General features: G+C 36.9%; 1 protein-coding gene across 1 annotated transcript in view; it reads right to left on the bottom strand.

The window, feature by feature from the left end:
* Positions 1 to 27,212, bottom strand: part of NWD2 (NACHT and WD repeat domain containing 2) — a 187,205-nt gene that overhangs the window by 76,083 nt on the left and 83,910 nt on the right. The window contains exon 3 of the mRNA XM_063107329.1: positions 4,574 to 4,690. Within this exon, the coding sequence (XP_062963399.1) occupies positions 4,574 to 4,690 (117 nt within the window). The remainder of the gene's footprint in view (positions 1 to 4,573; positions 4,691 to 27,212) is intronic.

Genomic DNA, 27,212 nt, shown 5'->3' with positions numbered 1-27,212 from the left:
AGATGACTTTTCAGTTCAAATCAATGACTATTTTCTCATTTTAAAATAAATTTTAGTTAGTAAAACTGTAATTATAAAAGTGAGAACTAAATCATACAAAAAACCATATACTTTTAGTTAAAGTACAAACTAAGATTAAGAACTTTCTAAAATTTTTCGTGTGTGTATTTTGTTCAGCGCACATAAAATGATAAATTAATCATATTGTAGTGTGTATAAAATATTTCCCAAAGCTAAACTGCTTAAAAAACACTGTAATTCTTTCTTTCCACTAATTTAAGAACTCTCACTGTATGGTTTTCACTGAAAATTATTTTTTTTTTATTTTTTTTTATTTTTTTTTATTTTTTTTTATTTATTTTTTTTTTTTTTATTTTTTTTTTTTAAATTTTATTTTGTCGATATACATTGTAGCTGATTAATGCTCCCCATCACCAAAACCTCCCTCCCTTCTCCCTCCCCCCTCCCCCCCAACATCACTGAAAATTATTTAAAGTAAGAAACTAAACTGTCAAGGAGAAATAATTTGACTCTCAAGAAGAGTAGGGAGATGGGTGATAAAGAACTGATCTACATGCTATAAATGTGAGTAGTGTCACTCAAGTGATTTACAGATACGGAATGGTTTAGTTTTTACCAGTAACAGCTCCTGACTTTGCTTGTCTTGTCTTGACTCTTCTGCCTAGTGGAAAAACTTAAACTTCCTGAATAACAATAGATTTCACAGCCCAGTCCCTTAACTTGTCATACACATATTTCTGGTTTAAGATAAAGCCCAGTTCAAAATAGATCTCTACGCTTCTTTCTTCCCACGTTGTGCATCTTGGTCTTAGGGCAGCTGCCAGGAGCTGCCTGTGGCTGTCAAGAGCATGGCCTGCTCTCTGTCCCTGCCATCTGTGCCACTGATGACAGCGAGTGTGCTGGGGGAAAGGGGAGGTGGAAGTCTGCTTTGACGTCTGCTTACACTCAGATAAGAACAATGGCAGTAGTCCCATTTGTTAGGTCTCTGCTACATGTTTCTCCAACGTGGACAAATTATGTCTGTTTCTATGCATGTGATCTGGTAGCCCCAATGAGGATGCTATATGGGCTTTGGCTCTCTGAGAGTTCAGGGTGTTGACAAAGCATATTTCAGGCAGCATTCCCTTTGTCCTGATTCTAAGACATGGGAATGTCCCTCTGAATGCGAGGTCACGGGATCTCTTCTCATCTGTGTCCATCAGTGGTAACTGATGGCTTCCCTTATTGGTGCCTGGTGCCTGGTGTGGCTCTCCGAGGCTGGCCTGCCAATGCTTCTCCCTCAGTACATTTGCACACCATCCACACTAAGCAATGGGGGACTACAGTGAGATGCTATCTGCATCCTCCAGGACTGCCACACACTTGGGGGCAGATCCCCCAGTGCTGTAAGAAAGCTTTTCAAACTCCAGTTCTTCAAGAAAGCAGAGCATGGGTCGGCAGCTTTTATCAGCTTCTGCCAAGAGGCAGGCCTTCACTCAGGGTCCAGGGTCAATGCTCCAACTCCAGAAGAAATTCTTTTGTGGTACTCCAAACATGGGGGTAGGACAAGAAGAAAAACCTCACTTCCCATAAGTACACACTATGAAGAAGGATAAGGATGACACAGATAGCGTTACACGGACTCTGCTTTCTTCAAAAGGGGTGTTTATGGACTAGGGGATGGGACAGGTGGGTGGAGAAGATTTTGATGAACTTTCTAAACCTTGCAAAGGCGAGGGAGGAAAAGTAGGAATGGATAAAGGAACATGAAAATCAACTACATTGTATACTGATAAGTTAAAGAAATGAAAAAAAAAAAAAAAAACCAAAAAATCCAAAAGTATAGAAAGAGAGAATGGTGCTTAAATATTTATATTCTACAATATAGGTTTTTATTTTAGAACTTCTTCCCATCAAGGCATTTCATCTATTATTCTCAGCTCTCTTTCTGAAAAAATCAATTTAGTTAATATGCATTTTTTATTATAAATGCATTACATTTATTATTTTATATAATCTATTTTCTACCTTTAAGTATCTGATTAATTTAATATATTCTTAGGTAAGAAAAAAAAAGTGAGGCAGATGGTGAATTTGGTCTCAACTGTGAGCTGTCTTCCTGTTAACTGCAGCTGTGGTCAAAATCCCTCCTTGGGAACAGGTAAAGGCTTTATTCAGTGAATTCTAGCAAATTCATATCTAGCAAAGTAATATATTCTATATACATTTTACAAAATTTATTAATGTAGAGCTAAGAATGAATTAAAACCCTTTAATTTATGACCGAATCAAATCTTAATACTTTTTACATTTAGACTATCATCAACATTTTTAAAGGGGAAAATTTCCAATATCGCATAAATGTCCAGACTCATTGGAAGATAACTTCAATCATTTATTCTCATTTATTCTCATTGGAAGATAACTTCAATCACAGTTTAATAACGAATGGTTTTGTAGCCTTTCACAGTTCACAAAAAACTCATACAGACACTATCACATTTGGTCCCCACGACAAAACTTTGCAGTAACTGAAAATTTACTTTTGGTTCACTCTTACTATTTTTCCATCTTTATGGATGTGATAAGGTACTGACTTGACCTGTCAGAACCAGGGCTCACACTCAGGTTTTAAAATGAAAATGCTGGGCTCTTCCCACTGTACTTGCCTCCTTCTACATGTGTATACAAATGCTGTCTTCCTCGGCAGAGATGACGTATTCTTTAGAATATGTCTCACAAGTTAATCTTCTGAGAGCAGGACCAGACATGTGACCAGGTACCCTAACTCTAGTACCCTGTCCTCTTTGTGACCAAAAACATGTATACAAACGTGTCCAGGATTAGCAGCACAGCCTGCATGTCAGAAGGACTTCAGGCCATATCCAAGATATCAACTTTTGGGAAATGATGTTAAAAAGAGCCAAGCAAATACACAATATTTAAGTCCATGTTCCCTTTGGGCCTCAATTCCCTGGATACTTAAAATGAAAGCTTCCTCTGGTCTTAAATTTATTTGTGTCTAACATAAAGGTTAATATCTGTGAAACTTTGAAGATATAAAAGCAGTTTTTCATTCAGCAATGGTGAATTTTCTTGCCAAAGACTCTAACATTAGGGGAAGTAATATGCCAAGATTTGCATCCCACAGGGGTCATCACGACTTCTAGAAATATCACAAGGGAGCACTGGGCAAGGAAATTGGAGCGCAAAACTGACACATGCATGCCTGTCGTTACCATAGTTACAACACGAAAGGCTGTAGAGACACACTTTTTCCTGTAAGCAGTGAGATGAGCCTTGTGTGATTTACAATCATTGGGGTGAATAAACCTAGCTCTATCTGCAGGACTTCATCCTGGTTGCCCCTGAGTTTAAACATCTAACAGGGAAGCAGAAGGAGGGATAAATGATTTGTTTACGCTCAATGAAGTTGTTACTGATTTTCTATCAGTTAACCTTTACTCTCAGAATGTGCACAAACTTGTAAAGTCTTTAAATTACTCCTTCTCTTACCAGCAAATAATTGGAATTAACGCCATGACTAATTTTAGTTAGTTTAGGTCTGACAATCTAAGCATTATAAAAAGAGGAGAATGTTTCTCTCATTCCTGAATTTTTGAGGCTCTTTCTTACGCTAAATTAAGACAGTCATTTTGCCCAATAACCTCCCATAGAATGACCTTCTTATCTTACTACCACTTTGCTTACACAGAGGAGTGGGTATTCTTTACAAAATAATGATGATCTCTCAGGTCCCCTGGGATGTGGCACTGCATAGCAATGACTCTAGACACTGGGGTGGTGAGACTCAGCAGTATCCCAGACTCTGTGAGGCCAGGTACAATGGCAGCAAGAACCCCAGAATGGCAGAATACAGCTGTCACCTGGGCACTGGGGGGCAGGGAGCAGCACAGCAAAATTTCACACTGTACCCCATAAATATGTACAATTATTATGTGTCAATTAAAAATAAAATAAAATTTTAAACAAGAAAAAATAATGATGAATAATAATGTTCCACTTGAAAAATCTCTGTTGATTTGTAGTTTATAATGAGCATCTAGCTGAAAATCATTGTAGAAACAAACTTTTTCACAAGGTACCATTTCCTGTTGGCAGATTTGACATAGTATATTGGGTCTACTTTAACAGTGTTTCATTCACTGTATTAAAAAAAAATGCCAGAAATTCTAAAGTTAAGAAATAAAAACACTGTGATAGAATACATTATACATTAGGACAAGAAAAACTAGGCTAATTAATTGTAGGACCGAAACAGTAATCCTTACTGCTGATCACAAGGTGTTGTAGAAATTGTTGTCAAACCCAGGTCATTCCTTTGATTACTATTTCAAATTATCCACCATTATTTTGCAGCACTTCTTATGAAAAGCTGGAGAAGTTTTTGTTCTTGCACGTTGAGGGCAAAGAGATAGTTTAAAAATTATAAATACATATAAAAAGAAATTTTCCCCCTCAACTTTAAAATCCCCTTAAAGAATCACAAATCAACAAGATTTCTCACATTCATCTACAATTTAATATAAAGCATTAGTTTTTTTATACCCACAACAAAACATGGACCTGCAGAAGTTTTCAAGCAATCCTCCAGCAGCTTCATCCGGGTCTTCTGGAGTTCTGGGCTGTCCCATTCATCTTCATCAATGCCCCAGTACAGGTCTATGACCTGGGAACAAATGCACAAGGCAGCGTTAATGTACCTGTGGGAAAACTAAATTTACCTGTGGGCTTTGTTCTTAATTTACAATGTCTAGCTAATGTGACTTAGTATATGTGCTGCCGAAGCGAGCACATAGCTAATGTGATTTTTAACTTTTCTCTTTGCAGCATGTTTTCCCTTAGAGAGGGAAAATAATGTTTATGATCCATTAAAGAGAGATTTTTTATTCCATGATGGGTTGGGAATGAACATTATAAATTCTTATTTGGTTTCTGATTATACTCTTGACACGGGCCCAGAAAAAATGAAATATTTAATATCAGAGACTTTGGAGCGCAGGCTTTCATTATACTGAAATGGTAGGAGGATTAAAAAAAAATGTTTGAAAGCAGCTGGGGTAAGGGTACCACATTATTTGAGATAATTACATCACAGTGTATAATGTTACTGCATGTTGTAATATGGGAAGGGAAAACCATAATGGGTATTAGCATATACTGATCTGAAGTTAAACATCTCTATATATTTTTTTTAAAAAACAAAAACAAAAAACCTGTTGTTATCATACTTTATCGCATGGGAACAGATATTTTGTTTTTGTCGGTTTTATCTGTAAGCTGTTTGGCTTTCATCCATATATATCTGAAGAAGCTGTCCTGGAAAACAATGAAAGGTATGCTCTACTGAGAAGTTAGGATAATAGGATTCTCCGTCTCCCCACTTCAAAGACTACTAGGGAAGATTGTGTGAGTCTGTAAAACTTTTACAAGTACACTCTTTGAAAAGTGTTATAGAGAGCAGCGTGGGTTTCACTTCCTCTACTCAACTATCTGCATAAAGTAAATGCTTCCAATGGTTGCTTTGAAGATTTCTTCTTTTCCTTTCCTTGTTTTCCACAAGCAGAAACAAAAACCTTTCCCCTTCCTGCTTACTGTTCGCGGGGAGTTCAGTGAAGTGAAAGTGCAGAGTCCGGGGCCTCCTTTGTGGACTAAGCAGATTCCAGGGACTCTCTGCGCTTCCTGTTTCTTGGCTGTGGTCCCCAACACGGGTGTGTTTGTACCAGATCTTTGTCTATCTGTATTTGAGTTTTCAGAAGGCTGATAGAAGATATATGTCGACTTCTTCAAAAAAAATTCCTACGGCCTGTCCCATGAGTTTTATCATACATGAAAATATCAGCATTGATTTTGGGGCTCTTGCCTTTAATCTACCTTACAATTTTTAATCACACAGTATTAAGAAGGGGGATGTCTGACATGATAACATCACTATCCAATCTGAGCGCCTCTAGCTGAGGCTATTTAAAATTAAATATAAATGAACGAAAATTTAAAAATTCAGTTCCTCAAATACTCAATAGGTCCATGTGACTACTGGCTCTCATGTTGGACAGTGGAGATAAGAAGCTCCATTGGACAGAACTGTAAATTACTGACCTTCAGGAGAGCACAAAAATAAAATAGTAATAAAAGAATAGGGATACAAAATAATCTAATTTGATAAATAATGAACAGCCTACAACTTGCAAGGTGTCATGCTTCCAGCAAAATGGAGAGATAAAGAAATAACATTTATAGCTCATCTGTTAAGAACCTTTCTGGATACTTTTGATGCCATAGAATGCCTTTTAGTGAGTTAGTATCTTGCCGCATTAGGTCCTATTTCTGATGTTTTAGATTACAAAAGCTGCACTTCTCCACCTCACCATCCTTGGGAAGACGCACAAAGAGCTGTGGAAAGTGCTGAGAAAGAAGTCTCTCCTCAGTGGGAGCAGAATCCTTTTGATACGCTGCTCTGGCCTCCTGTCTGAGAAGAACAATCACAGCCTTGGTTGAATAATGGGTTAAGAAAAATAAGCTGGTGAGTGTGGGAAGAGAAAGGATGGCTCGACTAGTTGCTCAGAGCCTGGGCTTTACCCATGTGTGAGATCACCATGTCATGGTCAGTGCCCAAGTGTGGTAGGACCTCTTGCCCCATTTACCACTTTTTTGATCCGTGCTTCTGGCACAGAAGAAGAGCTAAAATCAAGGCAGGTTCTACTTCCTAACCTCTGTGGCTTACCCATGGAGCAGGCCATATGGCGATGTGCTGGGAAAACTGGATGGCTGAGGCGAGTTAAATGTTAAAGAGGTGTACGCTTGTTTAAGGGGAGGCATCGGAATCAAATGTACTTTTTTTTTGCTGTTTCTCTTTTGATTGGGTTGAGGCCAGAGCACCACACAGCCTCTTAGTTCCAGATCTTCAAGGGGCTGCCGCTAGGGATCATATTCTACTTTTGTATGATTTAGAAGAGTACCTCTTCTTCTAGACACTTCACTTCCAGCTAGTAGAAAACTGTTATAACATACTAAAATCATTAGAACAAGGCATTTTTGGTCATCTGCCAATAAATTGTCAAAATATACATGCAAATACACTGCAGTGTGCCATGCACAATCTAAAAACCACACACAGAGCCTTGTCTCCATCTTTGTGGCTGACATTGTTTGGATGTAGTTGAGGAAGGTCTTATTTAAAAAAATGAAGAGAAAATAAATGGTAGATATAAAGGTTACTGTGACAAAAGCTATAAATATATACTTGCTCTTCTTTGAGCTTTTTCAAAAGACATGCAATTATATAAAATAATTATAACAACATGTCTTTGGATTTGTAACCTATACAGATGTAACATGCATCACAATAATAGCACAAAAAGGGGGAAAAGGGGATACAGCTATACAGGAGTAATATTTCTATAGCTCACTGGCATTAAGTTAGTATAAATCATAGGTAGATTCTGATAAATTAAGATGTATATGCCCTAAAACAACTACTAAGAAAATAACTCAAAAATATTGAGTGAAACGTCATTAGTGGAATTAAAATGTTACACTAGAAAATATTCACTTACAAAACAAAGTTGTAAAGGAAGAATAGAGGAACACAAAAGAAATGAGACATATAGAAAAAAAGTAAAATGGTAGATGTAAATCCATCTATATCAATAGTCTCGTTAAGTGTGAATACAATCAAAGGCAGAGATTGTCACACCGGATAAGAAAAAGATCCAACTAAATGCTATCTACAGGAAACTATTTTAGATTTACTTATATAAACAGGTTGAAAGTAAAAAGACGGAAAAAGATATGCAAACAGCAACCATAAGAAAGCTAGAGTGTGGCTATACTAATATCAGACAAAATATATTTTAAAACATAAAATGTAACTAGAGATAAAGAGGGATATTTTATAATAATTAAAGGGTCAATCCATTATAACAATTATAAATGAATATGCAAGTAACAACAGATCCCCCAAATACGCTAAGAGCAATCTGTCAGGAATGAAGAGAGAAACAGACAATTCAACTATGAATAGTTGAACACCTGAATATCCCATATTCAATAAAGGAAGGAATAATCAGGAATAAAATGAACAAAAAACTAGAAGATTTGTGCAATACTATAAAACAACTAAACCTAACATATATAAATGGAATGATCTACCCAACAACAACAGAATATATATTCTCAAGTACATATAAAACATATATTAGATTATAAAACAAGCCTCAATAAACTTAAATAGATTTAAATCATACAAAGCATGTTCTCTGAACATGATAGAATAAAGTTAGATAGAAATTTGGGAAATTCACAAATTTGTGGAAACTAACACACTCCTAAACAACCAATGAGTCAAGGAAAAAACACAAGGGAAATTAAAAAAAAAACAACTTTGAGATGAATGTAATTGAAAACACAACATACCAAAGCATATGGTACTCAGTTAAAACAGTACTGAGAGAGAAATTTACAGCTGTAAACACCTACATGAAAAATGAAGAAAGATCCCAAATCAATAACCTAACTTTCCACTTTAAGACACCTGTAGTATACTATAAGAGATACATCACAGGTATAAGATTAATACAAGGCCTACTCAAACATCTCACAAGTTCTACACTATGTGTCACTCAGCAGTATGATGCAACCTGGCCTGGGAATTACTGGGTCTTTATGACAACGGAACCTAAAATCCCTGGTTGCTATAGAACAAGATCATCTCAGCACAGACAAAACTTCCATGAACCTTAAAACAAAGCTTACTCTTAGAAGAAAAAGCATTTGATAAAATTCAACATTCCTTTATGATAAAAACTCTCAACGAATTAGGTATAGAAGAAAAATACCTCAATACAATAAAGGTCACATATGACAAACCCACAGCTAACATCATCCTGAACAGGGAAAAGTTGAAAGCTTTTCCTCTAAGAACAGGAACAAGACAAGGATGCCCATTCTCACCACTCTTATTCAACATATTACTGGAAGTCCTAGCCAGAGCAACTAGGCAAGAGAAACAAGTAAAGAGCATCCAAATTGGAAAAGAGGAAGTCAAATTGTCCCTGCCTGCAGCCTACATAATCTTACTTATAGAGAAACCTGAAGACTCCACCAAAACACTCTTGGAACTGATAAACAAATTCAGTAAAGTTGTAGTAGGATACAAAACCAATACACAAAAACAGTAGGGTTTCTATACATCAACAACAAAATAGCTGAAAAAGAAATTGAGAGCAAGCATATTTACAATAGCTACCAAAAAAAAAAAAAAAAAACCCAAAAAAACTAAGAATAAATTTAACCAAGGAGGTGAAAACTATAAAATACTACAGTGCAAACTACAAAACACTTACGAAAGGAGTTAAAGAGAACACACAAAAATGAAACATTTCATATTCATGGATTAGAAGAATTAATATTGTCAAAATGACCATACCACCCAAAGTAATCTACAGATTCAATGCAATCCCTATCAAAATACCAATGACATTTTTCACTGAAATATAAAGAACAATCCTAAAATTCGCATGGAATCACAGAAGACTTTAAATAGTTAAAGCAATCCTGAGCAAAAAGAACAAAGGTGATGGCATCACATTACCTGTCTTCAGCAAATACTACAAAGCTATATAGTCAAAACAGCATGGTACTGGTATAAAAACAGACACATGGACCAATGGAACAGAATAGAAACCCAGAAATAAATCTGTGTTTCTACAATTAATCTTCACAAAGGCACCAAGAACATACATTGGAAAAAGGACAGCCTCTTCAATAAATGGTGCTGGGAAAACTGAACATCCATATGCAGAAGAAAGTAAAACTAGGCCCCTATCTCCCAGCTTATACCAAACTCAATTCAAAATGCATTAAAGAAACTAAAAAACTACTAGAAGAAAACCTAGGGGAAACACCCCAAGACATTTGTCTGGTCAAAAATTCTATGGAGAAGAGTTCTAAAGCACAAGCAACAAAGCAAAAATAGACAAGTGGGATTACATCAAAGTAAAAGGCTTCTGCACATCAAAAGAAAAAAATCAATAGAGTGAAGAGGCAACCAGCAGAATGGGAGAAAATATTTGTAAACCAATCATCTGATAAGGGATTAAAATCTGACAAAGGACTTAAACAACTCTACAGGAAAAAGCAAACAATCCTATTAAAGAATGGGCAACTTACCTGAATAGACATTTCTCAAAACAAGACATACAAATTGCCAACATATATATGAAAAAATGCTCTACATCACTAATCATCAGGAAAATGCAAATCAAAACCATGTTGAGATATCATCTCACCCCTGTTAGAATGGCTATTATCAAAAAGTCTAACAATAACAAATGATGGCAGGGATGTGGAGAAAAGGGAACTTATACACTGTTGGTAGGACTTTAAATCAGTACAGCCATTTTGAAAACTGTATGGAGGTTTCTCAAAAAACTAAAAATAGAACTACCAAATGATCCAGCAATCCCACTGCTGGGTATTTATCCAAAGGAAAAAAAATTAGCATATCAGAGATATTTGCACCCCTGTGTTTAATGCAACACTATTTAGGAATAGCCAGAATAAGCCTAGGCATTAACCCACAAATGAATAAAGAAAGAAAAATGTGGTATACATACACAATGGAATGCTACTCAGCCAAGAAAAAGAATAAAAATCGGTCATTTGTGGCAACATAGTTGAGCCTGGAAGACATTATGCTAAGTGAAATAATTCAGGCACAGAAAGAAAACTACCACATGTTCTCACACATATATGGGAGCTAAAAAAATAAGCTGAACTTTTAGAAGTAGGAGTAGTACTGTGGTCACTAGGGGAGGGGGGAGGAAGGATAGGGAGAGGTTGGTTAATGGGCACAAAATTACAGCCAGACAGAAAAAATAAGTCCTAGTGATGTACAGTAGTGCTAGGCATATAATTAGCAATAATTTACTGTATGTTCTCAAATGACTAGAAAAGAGGAGCTCAAATGTTCTCATCACAAAGAAATGATAATTTTTTTGTGATGATAAATATGCTAACTACCCTGATTTGACCTTCACACATGATATATATGTATTGAAATATACCTCTGTATCCCATAAAAACGTACAATCAATATGTTTCAATTAAAAAATAAATTCCTTTTTTTAAAAAAAGAATAGCTTAAACTTCCTTTAGGAACAAATACTGCTAAATGACCCAGACCAAATACAAGTATAAGAAAGGGAGAAGAATCCCCCAAAACTGAGAAAGGTCTCCAGATGGAGACCCTGTTGGTCAATTGAACATCTGACCCCCTGACTGTACCTGGCCCATGCCACTGGCTCACTCCCACTTTCCATCTCATCAAAGTGCTCACACAATAAACTGCTTGAGCATTAGATGGTGTCTAAGACTCACCTTCTATGTAAATCAGACCTACTGGGAGCAGTTGCATCTGGGGAAGCTGATCAGCTAGGATCACCCAAGATCCCCAAATGTGACAACACTAAAAAAGGAACAGCAAGCAAGAGCAAGCTAAAGCTGGAAGAAGGAAGGAAATAATAGATTAAAATGGAAATTAATGAAACAGAGAATAGAAAAACAATAGAGAAAAATCAATTAAACCAAAAATTGGTTCTTTGAAAAGATCAACAAAATTGGCAAAACTTTAACTGGATGACAATGAAAATAAAGAGAGAAGACTCAAATTACTAAAATCAGGAGTAAAAAAAAAAAAGGATATTACTAACAAACTTACAGAAATAATAAGGATTTAAGAGAGTACTATGAACAACTGTATGACAATGAATAGGATTAATTTAGATGAAATGGACAAATTCCTAAAGGCACACAATTTAGAAAAACTTACTCAAGATGAAATAGACACTGTGAAGATATCTTTAATAAGTAAAGAGTTAGATAGTAATTTTTAAAGAAACAATCTTATCCAAAGGAAAAGCCCAGGCCCAGATGGATGTACTGGTGATTTCTAAGGAACATTTAAAGAAGAATTAATACCAATTCTTCACAAACTCTTCCAAAAATTAGAAGATGAGGGATCACTTCCCAACTTATTCTATGAGACCAGTACGAACTTGGTACCAAAACCAGACAAAAACATCTTAAGAAAACTATAGATCAACAATACTTATGAGTAAAAATAAACATCCTCAACAAAGTACTAGAAACTTAATCCAGAAGCATAAAAAGGAATATACAACACAACCAAGTGGGATTTATCCTAAGAATGCAAGTTTGGTTTAGCATCAGAAAATCAACTAATGTAATACTATATTAACAGCATAAAGAACAAAAAACACATGATCATCTCAATAGGCACAGGAAAAATTGATGAAATTCAACACCCTTTCATGATAAAAACACTTAAGAAATTAGGGATAGAAACAAACTTCCTCAACTCGATAAAGGGCACTTATGAAAAACCCACAGCTAACATCATACTTAATGGAGAAAGACTGAAAGCTTCCCCACCTAAGATTAGTAACAAGAGAAGGATGTCCACTCTTACCACTTCTGTTCAACACTATACTAGAGGTTCTAGCTAGGGTAATGAGGTGAGAAAAAGAAATAAAATGCACCCAGAATGGAAAAAAAAAAAGTAGAACTCTCTTTATTCATACATGACATGATTTTGTGTATTAAGATCCTAAGAATTCCATTCAAAAAAACCTGTTAGAACTGATAAATGAATTGAGCAAGGTTGTAGGATACAAGATAATATTTTAAAAACCTATATTTTTATACTCTAGCAATGAACAATCAAAATGAAATTAAAAATCAACTCCCCTTAAAAGAGCATCAGAAAGAATAAAAATCTTAAGAATAAATTTAACAAAAGAAATACAAAATTTATGCTCTGAAAACTACAAAACATTGTTGAAAGAAATTAAAGAACATTTAAATAAATGGAAATGTGTTCATGGATTGAGAGATTCAATATTAAGATGACAATACTCCCTGAATTAATCTACAGATTCAGCACAATGACTACAAAAACAGATGGCTTATTTGCAGAAGCTGACAAGCTGATCCTAAAATTCATATGAAAATCCAAGGGACACAGAATAGCCAAAACAATCTTGTAAAAAAAGATCAAGTTGGAGGACTCACAATTCCAGATTTCAAACTTACTAAAAGCTACAATAAGATAGTGTGGTGCTGGCATAAGGATAGACATATCAGTCAATGGAATACAACTGAAAATCCAGAAATAAATCCTCACACTTATGGTCAACTGATTTTCAACAAGGGTGCCAAAACAACTCAATGAGGAATGCATAGTTTTTTCAACAAATGATATTGGGACAACTGGATATCCATGTGCAAAAAAATAAAATTTAGTCCCTACCTCACACCCCATAAAGTAATTAACTCAAAATAGGTAACAGACCAAAATTTGAGATAAAACTCTCAGAAGAAAACATAGGAGCAAATCATTGTGACTTTGGATTTGACAATGGTTTCTTAGACATGACATTAAAAGTAGAAGTGACTAATGAAAAAATAAATTGGACTTCCTCAAAATTAAAAAAAAATTTGCTTCAAAGGATACTATCAAGAAAGCAAAGCAAAAACAATAAACACAGGATAGAAGAAAATATTTGTAAGTCATATATTTGGGATTTTAATTGCAATATATAAGTAATACCTACAACTTAATAATAATAAAAAACTCCAAATAACTCAAAAATGGGCAAAAGATCTGAGTAGACATTTCATCACAGAATCAAAAGTATCATGTCAAAGGGATACCTGCACCCCCATGTTTGCTGCAGCTGTATTTACAATAGCCAAGAGTTGGAACCAAACTAAATGTCCATCATAGGATGGCCAGATAAGGAAAATGCAGTATATTTACACAATGGAATAGTACTCTGCCATAAAAAAGAATGAAATGCTGCCATTTGCAGCAATATGGACGAATTTAGAGAAAATTATATTAAATGAAATAAGGCAGGCACAGAAAGAAATACTGCATGTTCTCAGTCATAAATGAGAGCTAAAAAATACAGACAAATAAGTGAAAAAAGAAAGAAAGATACAACAATCATAATAATATGGTGGACTTTCAAAAGGAGAAAACAGAACTAAGCTTCCCCTAGGTGGAAAAGGGGGAAGAGGAGGGAGGAATTGGTAAGGGGCCATGAAAAATGATTACATTGTATAATGTTGAATATACAACATTGATATTTAACTCTGTACTCCACAGATATGTACAATTAACTACACTTCAATTTTTAAAATATACAAATTTCCAATAAACATGAAAAGATGCTCAATGTTATTAGTTATCAGGGAAATACAAATCAAAACTATAATGATATTTTTTATCCACTAGGGTGGCTATTGTCAAAAAGACTGATAATAAGCAATGTTGGGAAGGATATGGAAAAATTAGAATCCTCATACATTGCTGATGGGAATATAAAATGGTTCAATCACTTGCAAACAGTCTGGCAGTTCTTCAAATGATTAAAGACAGAGTTACCACATGACCCAGCAATTCTACTCCTAGGTATACCCCAGAGAAATGAAAATGTAAGTCCACATATAAACTTGTACATGAATGTTCACAGCAGCATTATTTATAATAGTCCCAAAGTGGGAACAACACAAATGTCCATCAAGTGATCAATGGAAAAATAAAATGTGTTATATTCATACAGTGGAATACTATCCAGTAATAACAAGTAATGTTATGAAATACTGGTACATGCTACATACAACATGGATAAATCTTATAAACATCATGCTAACTGAAATAAGCCACTCAGAAAGGACCACATATTATATGATTCTATTTATATGAAATGTCCAGAATAGGCAAATCCATAAAGACAGAAAGTAGATTAGTAGTTGCTTAGGGCTAGAGGGGAAGGCAATGAGGCAATTGTGGACTGATGGCTAAAGGGCACAGGGTCTCTTTTTGAGGTAATGAAAATGTTCTAAGATTGATTTTCCTAATTATTACACAGCTGTGAATATACTAAATACCACTGAGTCATATACTTTAAAAAGTACATTTTATGGTATGTGAATTGGATTATATCTCCATAGAGCTGTTTGAAAATGATATTTTGTACATCTATTCGTATTGTAATTTTCTGCAGGTCTTCTATCCTCTGCTCATAATGTAGTTGACTGTAAAAACAGTATATGTTTAATTCAAGCACCTGGTATATTAAGAACTAAACAGTAAGATCTAACTACGTGTGGACCAACTGACCAGGCTAATAAAATGTCAAAACAGAGATTTTATTTATTTATGTCCTTTCATTTTATTTATTTTAGAAGCCAAAGTATTATACATGATTTATTTGCCATCTGGGGGAGCCCTTTGTAGTCATTTCTGCATATGTTATTTCTTATAGTTTGGCCTCCAGTGCCCCTATCCGGGCCTTCATAACCCCATGTCATCTTACATCACTAGATTTGTTTAAATATTCTTCTGCCCCCAGCTTTTCTCCCTTAAACTGTACTTTCCCATATGTCTTTACAGGCAGAAAATGATGAAAAAAAGATAAAATCAAGCAACTGTACAGACAGGGAAGAAATAAATAAATGAAACATTCAACTTATGCAATAAAAAAATACCATTTGGGGCAAACATATGCCATATATCTTGCATGATCAATAACTGGCAAAAAACACTTGGAACCTAAAGTGCTCAACAAGACAAGATTTATTATATACTTAAAAAAATTAAGTTTAGCTTTTAGCCTAATGTCCAGGCACAGCAGACACTGGAATCTAATTTGCTACTTATTGGAATACTAACTTGTTGACAGCACATTTTATGTGTCTTTTCTTATGTCATCATTTACATATAAAAGCTCAGGAAAGTAATTTGATTTTATCTTTTTTTTACTTAAAACCATCTCACTTGTTTTAAAATGTTCTTAGGGAAGCTAATCTATCATGCTTATTATAATGTGCTGAATTAGTCTGAAAAAAAAACACCAGCAGATAAAGACCTAACAAATCTTACCCCTTAAAACCAGATGCAATCATTTAAATATCAAGATTACGTAAAAATAAAGCAACATTAAGAAACGAATTTATATAAAAAAAGACAACCAAATCTAAATTCATAATGACCTCACACTATTATTCCTTTGGAAAAAAACATAAATTGAAATGTTTTCCAAAATATTTTCTTTTTCAGTTTTCCTACCCCATAGAACACTATCTGAGTGCAAAGCAGAAATGTAACTACAGAAATAATAGGACTGATTTATTTAAACAAACCCAGTACTGAAATGAAGTTTGTTCTTCAAAGTTATTAACATGATTACAAATCATTCCAATGATTCTGCCATTTCTCAGAACATTTCCTCTTTAGGAATTATCTCATTCAGCACTGAAAAAAAATCTTGTCACTTTATAGTTGGAAGTTTGTTTTGATTAAAAATGATATTTCTCCAGCCTTTCTGGCATTTACATACGTCAGACATGGCTTTTAAAAGACCTTTAGCTCTTCCAAAAAAATAAAATCTATTCTTAAAGGGATTAATATCTGTCACCACTAAAAATATTCAAAAGAACACAGAGCAGGTTCAGAAAGTTTTGAACAGTGACAACATTACTGTGCTAAGATGTAGCTTTCTAAAGTTAATACCATAGTGAAGATAGCATTCACTTGTTTTAGTATTTGTGTCCCATTTCTAGAATGTTCATCTCACAGGATAAGGTAAGCAGAGAAGAGTCTTAAAATTCGGACTAGCTTTATCAGAGACTGTTCGCCAATGGTGAGTTATGGTTTATACACGTGGTGATTCTCTCTCTGGTTAGAATGATTTGGCCCAGATGCACGCGTCACAAGAAAAACTCCAGGTTCTCATCATCCATGGCTACGCTTTTACTGAACTACTGTGAATGCTGAGTTTAGGTCACCTGCAATTATTCTCTTGGTCTGAGACATATGACTAAGAGATGTATGGGAGCATGACTAAAATAAGCAGTGCTGGGAAAAGCAGGTCCTAAATCAAGGCCAGTATGACACTGGCTACCCCCAGAGTCCAAAATACGAAGGCTGGATGATGCTTCCACCAAAGCCTGGTGAAGACAGCTAAATGCTCAGACATGATACCCCTGTGTCTTGAGAGATTTAGTCTCTGGACAGCCCTAACAATTATAACGTGATGGTAAGTAAGAACTAAACAATGAATCCAGGCAGGACCTCTGACTATCAAGGCTTAATGAACATGGAGACAGAAAGAAGGTACCAGGAGTTTTGGGAGGAAGAGAAGGAGCTGCAAGACAGAAGCTGCTGTGCATCTGTGCTGAGCATAAGCTGAGAAAGCTCTGTGTAAAGGAACTTCAACCAGGCTGCAAATGGGTACCAGCTTCCCTCAGTGGCAGGCCACCTGACCACCAACAAAGAATGCACAAAGAAACTTGGGCTTTTGGGAAAAACCCAAAGTTGGCTCTGTTCAATGGTATTTGGGCAACCACTGTATCTGAGTAACCCTCCAAGTATATGTGTACCTCTATTACACCTATGGCTCCCCAAATTATCTCCCTGTTTCCATTCTTGCTCCCTCTAACCCATTAACCACACTGTAGGCAGAGGGATCTTTTTAAAAATGCAAATCTGATCATTGAAGCTAAGAGTTCCGTTTACTCAGCCAGACATTATGTAGAAATACTTGTGCACTCCTTGAACAAACTTAGGAAGTAGATAGAACTATTATCACTGTTTTGCGGATGAAAAACTGAGGCACAGAGAAGTAACTTGCCAAAAGTCCCGCAGGTAGCAAGTAGCAGAGGTGGGATTTGAACCGGTGCTCTTAACACTATTTTAGAGCACCTTCCACACATAAGCTTCCTATCACTCTGAAGATAGTATCTAGAACTCAAGACTGGATTTATGATCTTCTCCATGATCTGATCACTGTCTAACTCTCCAACCTACCTCATTTCATATCACATTCTCCCTCACTGTTCACACACACACACACACACACACACACACACACACACACACACACACACTCTCTCTCTCTCCCCCACTCTCACATGTGGGTGCACGCACATGTATAAGTATATATTTAAGAAATACATATGTTTATACATACACATGAGTATATTTACATATATATATATATATATATATATATACATATATTACCTATACACACAAAAATGTGAGCATGTAAGAGGCTGTTTGGTGCAGTGATTAAGAGCATGGACACTGGGGCTAAACAGCCCTGGTTCAAATCCTGACTCTACCACTTATTCACTGCAGGATTTTCAGCTGTTACTTACTTCTGTATGTCTAAGTTTCCTTTACCTAACAAAATGGGGAAGGTGGAATTTATCTGCTAGTCTCATAGCAAGGATTAAACAAGTTAATATACACACAGCACTTAGAATAAGCGCCTGGCAGGTAGTAAGTTCTACATAATGTTTAAGTTCTCTCTCAAGTTTGCCTATGTAAATATGTTCCCTCTGTCTGGAAGGTTCTTTTTTTTTAACCTGGCCATCTCCCTCCATCCTTCCTTCAGGATTCAGCCGAGGCATCAGTTACTCCACAGGCCTTCCTAAAGCCTTCTGCCTCCTCTTCCCCATCACTCATGCCCAGAGAACCCTGTATTTCAGCAGCAGCAAACATCATCCTAGTCACTGTTAAGACTGTATGCTCTGTGAGACTGTAAACTCCATGAGGGCAGAGACTATATTTGTTTTTAACACTATGGTATCAATTGTACTCACAACTCTGCCTGGTGCAGGGTAGAAGCTCCATAAATGTCTGTGAAAAAATGAATAAAGCTTAGGAGCTTAATTTGCCCCAGGGGATCTGGGCTGATGTGAATGAGAGGAAATATACAAGTCTGGACTTGAAGGGTATGAGGAAGAGTGGGAGGGCCTTTCTGGTGTGCAGAATAGTGCTGCAAAGACAGAAATGTGACATGGCCTGCCCATGTACTCGTAGAGATGGCAAGGTCACAGCATCATAAGTTTTTGGAGCTGAAACTTAAATATCATGTAGAAGAAATGCTTTACTTTATAGATGAAAAAACTGAGGTTAAGTTACTTTTTCAAGGGACTATATCTTATTATTGACAAAGCAGACCTCTTAAATGAGTGATCATTTTACTGTACAAAGAGTAGTTAAAAGGTTACCTCTCCCTCCTATAAGAAATCAAAAATGAGGATGAAAAGAAATAGCTACTGTGTGTTCAGAATTCGAGAAAGGCTTCGTAGTGACTATATTCAGTTGGGACACTTAAATGTCACCTGCAAACGGGGGACAATTTATTAAAGGACTAATCCTTTTGAGGGATTTGCACTGTTGTGGTAATCAGACAGCCACAATTTAGCAGAAATAAATGCTCAGCAAGGTATAGCTCCTTCAGTAAATTCTGGAGCTACCATCATGTCACTCTCTATATTTAGGAGAAATATGAGGTGGAAGATTGTCCATGAATATAAAGTAAAGGAAGAACAATAACATTGCCTTGGAAAGTTAGGCATGAGAATTCCAGAAGAGCCATTCCATGTGGCAGAAATGATGAGCCAAAATTTACAATTAAGCTGGAGCAATGAAGGTCAACTATGACGTAATGCTTCCCTCCCCTCTTGCCTCACATCATCTCTATTTATCTTCCTTCCTTCCTCCTTTTTGTAAACAGCCTCACTCACATGGAGGGGAGAAGGATGACGTAACGTGCTTGTAATACTTTTAGAGAATATCATCTTGGTAAGGCTGTCCTGGCTCTGATGGACAGCACTGAAATGTGAAGCGACCTGAACAGATTGGAGCTCTGGCCTGAGTGACATGATGTGGGCTTCAACGAAGGGATATGCATTTCACTGCAGAAAGCAGCACCCATTGGATTAACAGAAAATGGAAAAGGGATGATTAGTTGACAATGTGGAGGAACACCAAGGGCATCATGACAAGTCCTGTCCATTATAAAGCCAGTGATGTATTTTGGTAACTCCAGGGGCAAAATGTATTTTGAGATTCCTGAGCAGGCAGGCAGTTCGGAGAAAAAAAAATGTACACAAAGAAGGAGACTGGGCTTGATGGAGCAGGAGGGCTGTGGTGAGAGAAGAAAGAAACAGCGCAAGAAAAGCAGGCAGGCACAACTGACGATGGTCCTCCAGTGTGAGAGTAAGAAATTGTCCAATTCACTGGTTACTCTAAGGCCAAACTAATACGAGACTCCCAAATTTAACTTAAGCTACAACTCTGATGTGCGCAGAGAATGTAACTCCTTTGTCTAAAACGACTTTGGACTTCCTGCCGAAGTCTCCATCTCCTGGTTAGCAGGATAAAGTGAACTTTTAGTTCTATTAGCTGTTTAATTTTAGTTCAAACTGATGTTTTCATGGACCCTTTAGTTAGTGCTTATTCTTTTCTGGATCAAGATGCTGAATTTCTCAAAGGACTGGGCTTCCCCATTCCCCTGTTTCTTTTTCCTAAGATGACACTAGGGCCACCTCATATCCTGGAGGGGAAGAGTGGGGCTCTGGGGCACAGGCCCCAGGTGATGCCCACCCTCTGCCTGACTGCTGGCAGTTATGGCTTGGGTTGGGGCAGGCGTCACTGTGGGCTGACCCTGCTCTGTCAGCATGGTCACAGTTTGGTGTTGCTCTGTAGATGACCCATGTCAAACTCCCCTGCCTTGAATGAAGAGCTCCAAGCCTCTGGTCCATGTTCCATCCAGCTTATTCACCCTAGTCTTTTCGTGTGGTCACCCCTACCTGCCATGGGGCTAGCAGTGGCTCTCAACTCAGCATAGGAGAGACACGGTAACTGAGGGCAGCTTGGGAAGGTTATGCCTCATGGTGTCTTGATGCCATGACCATGATGTGGCCATGCCTGGGTTGATGGGGGAGAGTTGTTATTAGGCAATATCTTCCCAGAGTCCTAAGTAGAGAGCAGAGGCAAGCTCTCCACAGTGTTACCAACTACCCACTTATTTTCACTTATCTAACTCACTTCCCCTCTTTTGAAGCAAAGCTCAGAGAAAGGAAATGGGGAAGCAAGTCTGCTGAACCACGCCTCCCTCTCTGTCTCCTACCATTCTCCTAGAGACCACATGGGGCAGGGCCTGACTCCGCCTTACAAACAAACTGGACCCTTTTCTCTGCATATTAGATTTCCAGGGGTGGAGTTCTACATGATTAATTGATACACCATAGAAGTGATTAAAAGAATTTAGGGAAATCTTCTCTTAAGCTAATAGCCCGATGATATGATCTGAATATATCTCCCAAAATTCATGTGTTGGAAACTTAACTTTAATGCAACTATGTTGGGAGGTGGGACCTTTTGGAAGGTGTTTAGGTCATAAATTCAAACTGGTGTTTGAATGAATTAATGTTGCTCTGAAAAGGGCTTGATGGCGGGAATTTGTCCATTTTGCCTTTCCACGTTCTACCACGTGAGGACACACTGTTCCTCCCCTCCAGAGGATGCAGCATTCAAGGTGCCATATTAGAAGCAGAGACCAGACTCTCATCAGACCCTGAACCTCCCAACACCTTCATCTTGGATTTCCCAGCCTCAAGAACTGTGAGAAAATAATAAAATTTCTGTTCTTCATAAACTACCGAGTTTCAGGTATTCTGTTATAGCAGCACAAGTGGATTAAAACACCTGCCCTGCCAGTTTTTGTTTTGTGCATAATTTTTCCTTACATGTGAGACAATGAATATTTCTTAAATATTCTTCCTGTATCACATCCTTCTGTACCAGACACTAAACACTCCTGAGACAGATCAATGCCTTGGAATGACCAGAGCAAAGATCTTTTACTGTACTCAGAAAGACAAAAGAAAAATGCACATGAATAATTCCATTACACCAGGTTCTGGATGAGGAGAAAGAATTAAAAAGGATAAAGAATTAAAAAGGTGAAAGATAAAAAAATTAACATTGGTTGAGTGCCTTCCATGTGCCAAGCACTTTGTGTTCTCTCGTTTAATTCTTATAACAACCCTAGAAGATAATCACTAACCTCATTCATCTTACAGTGGAGTGATCTGTGAGTCAAAGGGGTCAAGCAACGTGCCCAAAGTCATAGGACTGGCAATCTGCAGACCAGGAATTAAACCCTAGTCTAACAAAATTCATGCTGTTTCCATTATACCCCATAAATGATATAATATGTTGCACTTTATTGAATCTAAAATATCATCAGTGCAGGCTTCTCCAGTAGTATACATACCACGAAGAAAGAAAGGCACTGCCAATTACATGATGACAAGCCATTTATTTGTAAGATGAATTCTGGTTTTAGAGATATTAAAAATGTGAGAAACCATGCATCTTAGAATCAATGAAATCTGTTAAATACTGTCTCAAGGAAGACTGTCTGAGCAGCTGTGTACAGTCTGGAGCAGAACACAAAAAACACCAAGGGTAGGGAAAGATCCAGAAAAGGTTTCCATAGCTACTCAGCTATTAAGAAATGGAAGCCTGAGCAAAGACAGAGACTTGTGAAATGGAAAAGAAAAAGTGAGCTTCTAAGAAACACTGTGGTGGATGAATCAACAGGAACAGCAGCAACCTGGATCTAGGCTGTAAAGGTTGGAAGTAAGGACTATGAGCCAAGAGTTTAAAGTCTCAATGACTGGGAAATAGTAGTACTCAGAAAGGGGGAAGCTGGATGAGTTCTGTTTTAAATACATTAACATTCAAAACACAGAGAAGTATTCTTATGCAACTATGAAGGGGAGCTGGAGATGCTGATGTGGAAATGACTCTGGTATAGGCAACAGATTAAGGAGAAGATAACACTCTCTACTTGGGAGTCTAGGGAGGAAGAAAACCAGATGGACGTGTCTGGACCTGCAATTCCAAAGGAAACATGGAGAGATGGAACCTCAGCAAAGAAGAGAGGAACGCCAGTCCAAGGGGGCCTTTGGAGGCAACTGAACCCTGGATGAGCATTCATCCCTTTGGTGCTTTCAGGTGGCATCAGATTGTCATCCTAAGGCAGAAAGCAGGTGCAGGTAAGATCTTCCTGCTGGGAGGAGCTGCTGGTTTCATGCTCATACTCCCCGCACACCTAAGAACCCAGCATCTGCCTGCCAGGGTGAAGGAAAAGGGCGTGGGCTGGCACATGGGAGTTCCCACTGTGAGACTAACTTGTTACACTTAATTGCAAAGGCATATGGGGAAATTACTTTTGAAAGCTATATTTTGCTAAAGGTAACACATGACACCCACCAAGACAAGACTGTTAATTTAAGATTTGGAAATAAGGATTGGAGTTTCCATCACGTGCTTCTCTTGATTGCAAAACAAGATTCAGCCTGTCTTTATTTTTCCCAATTCATTCCCCCTGTTCTTACTTTCTATTCTCTTCTCTGTAGCTGAGGGAACTTAATGAATGCTGGCAAATCAAATAACATTTTGTATAAACACCATGTCTTTTTCTGAAGTCATGGATATTCTCTGCTCTGAGTGGGCTTGATGTTCTTTCTACTCAGTGGTTTCCAACTCTGAGTGATCCATCTATAGACATATATCACACATAGAATCGATGCCCACATAATCCGAGTTTTGTGCATTTTCATTAAGTATCTTACTTTAATAGTTTAATAAAGGAAATACTACTAAATAGCCAAACAGGCACAAAGACAAGAGGTATATGGGCTTGCTTAAAATGTAACTCCATATTCTGTCAATTTAATTTAATAAAGGTTTGACCAAATGGCTTACTATGTGCCTGCTACTTGACTAACCATTGTGATAATTTGTATTAGGTACAATTCCAGTCCTGAGAAATTTAGATAACTAGATGATGTCTCTTTATCTCTACTGCTCACTTTAGCTCCTGCCACGATCACTTCTCGCTTGTGTTGTCTTCCTGCTTCTACCATTCCTTCCCCTTCTATTCTACTCATAGCACCAGAGCAAACCTCTTAAAGGTAAGTCCTATCACATCACTCTTTTTCTTCTTACTCAGTAAAATCCTAATCTTAACTTGATTTATAATTTGACTTTGTAACCATCATCTCTTTTTTTTGTTTTTTGGCAGCTGGCTGGTATGGGGATCTGAACCCTTGACCATGGTGTTGTAACCCACGCTCTACTCAACTGAGCTAACTGGCCAGCTCATATAATTTGAATATGACGTCATCTACAATTATTTCCCTTACTCACTTCACTTCACTCCACTCACACTTGGCTTATTTACTGTTGTTTTTAAAATTTTTTTAATCAAAACATAATTGATTGTACATCTCTGTGGGGTACCATATTGAATATCAATACCTTTGTGCAACATGCGATGCTGAAATCAGATAACCAGTATATTCAAAATTATATAATGTAATCATTTTTTGTGGTCCTTTACCAATTTCTAACTAACCCCCTTTTCCCCTCTCCGATCCCACCTTTGGTAACCCCAGTTCTGTCCTCACCTTTTGAAAGTTCAATGTAGTGTGATTGTTGTATCTTTCTTTTTAAAAATTTTATTTGTTTATTTATTTGTTTTTAGCTCCTATTGATGAGTTAAGGACATGTGGTATTTCTCTTTCTGTGCCTGGCTTATTTCACTTAACATAATTTTCCCTAAATTCACCCACATTGTTGCAAATGGCAGAATTTCACTCTTATTTTTATGGCAGAGTAATATTCCATAACAGCATTTTCCTTATCCAGTCATGTGTTGATGGACATTTAGTTTGGTTCCAACTCTTGGCTACCGTAAATAGAGCTATAATAAACATGGGAGAGCAGGTATCCCTTCAACACGGTGATTTCCATTCCTTTGGTTATATATGCAGTAGTGGGACTGCTGGACTGTATGGCAGTTCTACCTGTAGTTGTTTCAGAAACCTCCATACTATTTTCCAGAACGGCTGCACTACTTTACAGTCCCACCAACAGTGTAGGAGAGTTCCCCTTTCTCTGCATCCTTGCCAGCATTTGTTATTCTCTGTATTTCTGATAACAGCCAGTGTAACTGGGATGAGATGATATCTCAATGTGGTTTTGATTGGCATTTCCCTGATGCTTAGTGATGCTGAACATTTTTTCATGTGTCTGTTGGCCATTTGTCTATCTTCCTTTGAGAAATGCCTATTCACCTCCTTTGCCCATATTTTAACTGGGTTACTTATTTTTCTACTGTTAAGTTGTTTGAGTTCCATGTATATTCTGGATATTAATCCCTTTCAGGTACGTGGTTTGCAAGTATTTTCTCCCATTCTCTAGGCTGTCTTTTCACTGTTAATTGTTCCTTTTGCTGTGCAGAAGTTTTTTAGTTTGATATAACACCATTGTTTTTTCTTTTCTTGCCTGTGCTTTTGGGGTCTTATTCATAAGGTCTTTGCCCAGTCCTACTTCCTGAAGTGTTTCCCTTATATTTTCTTCTAGGAGTTTTATAGTTTCAGGTCTTATATTTAAGTCTTTAATGTATTTTGAGTTGATTTCTGTATATGGCAAGTGGTATGGGTCTGGTTTCATTCTTCTACTTATGGATGTCCAGTTTTCCCAGCACCATTTATTGAAGAGGCAGTCTCTTCCCCATTGTATGTTCTTGGTGCCTTTGTCAAAGAACAGTTGGCTGTAAGTGTGTGGGTTGATTTCTGGGTTCTTTATAATGTTGCATTGGTCCAAGTGTCTGTTTTTATGTCAGTACCACACTGTTTTGGTTACTATAGCTTTGTAGCATAATTTGAGCTCAGGTAGTGTAATGCCTTTGACTTCATTTTTTTTTGTCAGGATTGCTTTGGCTATTCAGGGTTTTTTGTTGTTCCATATGAATGTTAGGATTATTTTTTCTATTTCTGTGAAGAATGTCATTAGTATTTTGAAGAGGATTGCATTGAAGCTGTAGATCACTTTGGGTAGTACAGACATTTTCACAATGTTGATTCCTCCAATCCAAGAGCATGGAATGTCTTTCCATCTTTTTGTGTCCTCTTTAATTTCTTTTAGCAGTAATTTGTAGTTCTCATTGTAGAGATCTTTCACCTCCTTGGTTAAACTGATTCCTAGGTATTTTATTTTATTTTTGATGACTATTACAGATGGGCTTGCTTTCTTGATTTCTTTCTCTGCTAGTTCATTGTTGGAGTACAAAAACACTACTGATTTTTACATGTTAACTTTGTATCTTGCAACTTTACTGAAATCATTTATCATCTTTAGAAGTTTTTTGGTAGAGTCTTTAGGTTTTTCTCTATATAGGAGGATCACGTCATCTGCAAACAGGGACAGTTTGACTTCATCTTTTCCAATCTGGATGCCCTTTATTTCTTTCTCTTAACTGATTTCTCTGGCTAGTACTTTCAATTCCATGTTTAATAGGAGTGGTAGAGTGGGCATCCTTGTCTTGTTCCTGTTCTTCAAGGAACAGTTTTCAGCTTTTCCCATTGAAGATGATATTGGCAGTAGGTCTGTCATATATGGCTTTTGTTGTGTTGTAATATTTTTCTTCTATACCTATATTGCTGAGAGTCTTTATCACAAAGCGATGTTGAACTATGTCAGATGCTTTTTTTGTATCTATTGAGATAATCATATGGTTTTCGCCCTTCATTTTGTTGAAGTGGTGTATCACATTTATTGACTTGCATAAGTTGAACAATCTTTGGATCCCTGGGATGAATCCCACTTGATCATGGCAAATGATTTTATGATGTGTTGCTGTATTCTGTTTGATAATATTTTGTTGAGAATGTTTGCATCTATGTTCATCAAAGATATTTGCCTGTAGTTTTCTTTTTTTGTTGTATCTTTGTCTGGTTTTGGCATCAGGGTGATGCTGACCTCATAGAATGAGTCTGGGAGAGTGGCCTCTGTTTCAATTTTTTGTAATAGTTTGAAGAGAATTGGTATTACTTCTCTAAAGGTTTCTCAGACTCAGCAGTAAAGCCATCTGATCCTGAGATTTTCTTTGTTGAGAGACTGCTGATTATTGCTTCAACCTTGTTGTCTGTTATTGGTCTGTTCAGGTTTTCTATATCCTCTTTGTTCAGACTTGGTAGTTTCTATGTGTCCAGAAATTTATCCATTTCTTCTGTGTTTTCAAATTTGTTGGCTTGTAGTTGTTTGTAATAGTCTCTATCGATTCTTTGTATTTCTGTGGTATCAGTTGTAATGTCTTCTCTTTCATTTCTGATTTGTGCTATTTGGGTCTTCTCTCTCTCTCTCTTTTTTTTTTTTTTGATAATCCTAGCTAACGGTTGGTCTATTTTGTTTATCTTCTCAAAAAATCAACTTATTGTCTCATTAATCT

Source organism: Cynocephalus volans, chromosome 9 (genome assembly GCF_027409185.1).
Source record: "Cynocephalus volans isolate mCynVol1 chromosome 9, mCynVol1.pri, whole genome shotgun sequence".
NCBI classification, from domain to species: Eukaryota; Metazoa; Chordata; class Mammalia; order Dermoptera; family Cynocephalidae; genus Cynocephalus; species Cynocephalus volans.
Note: the sequence above shows the minus strand (reverse complement) of the source record. Positions and strands in the feature narration are given on the sequence as shown.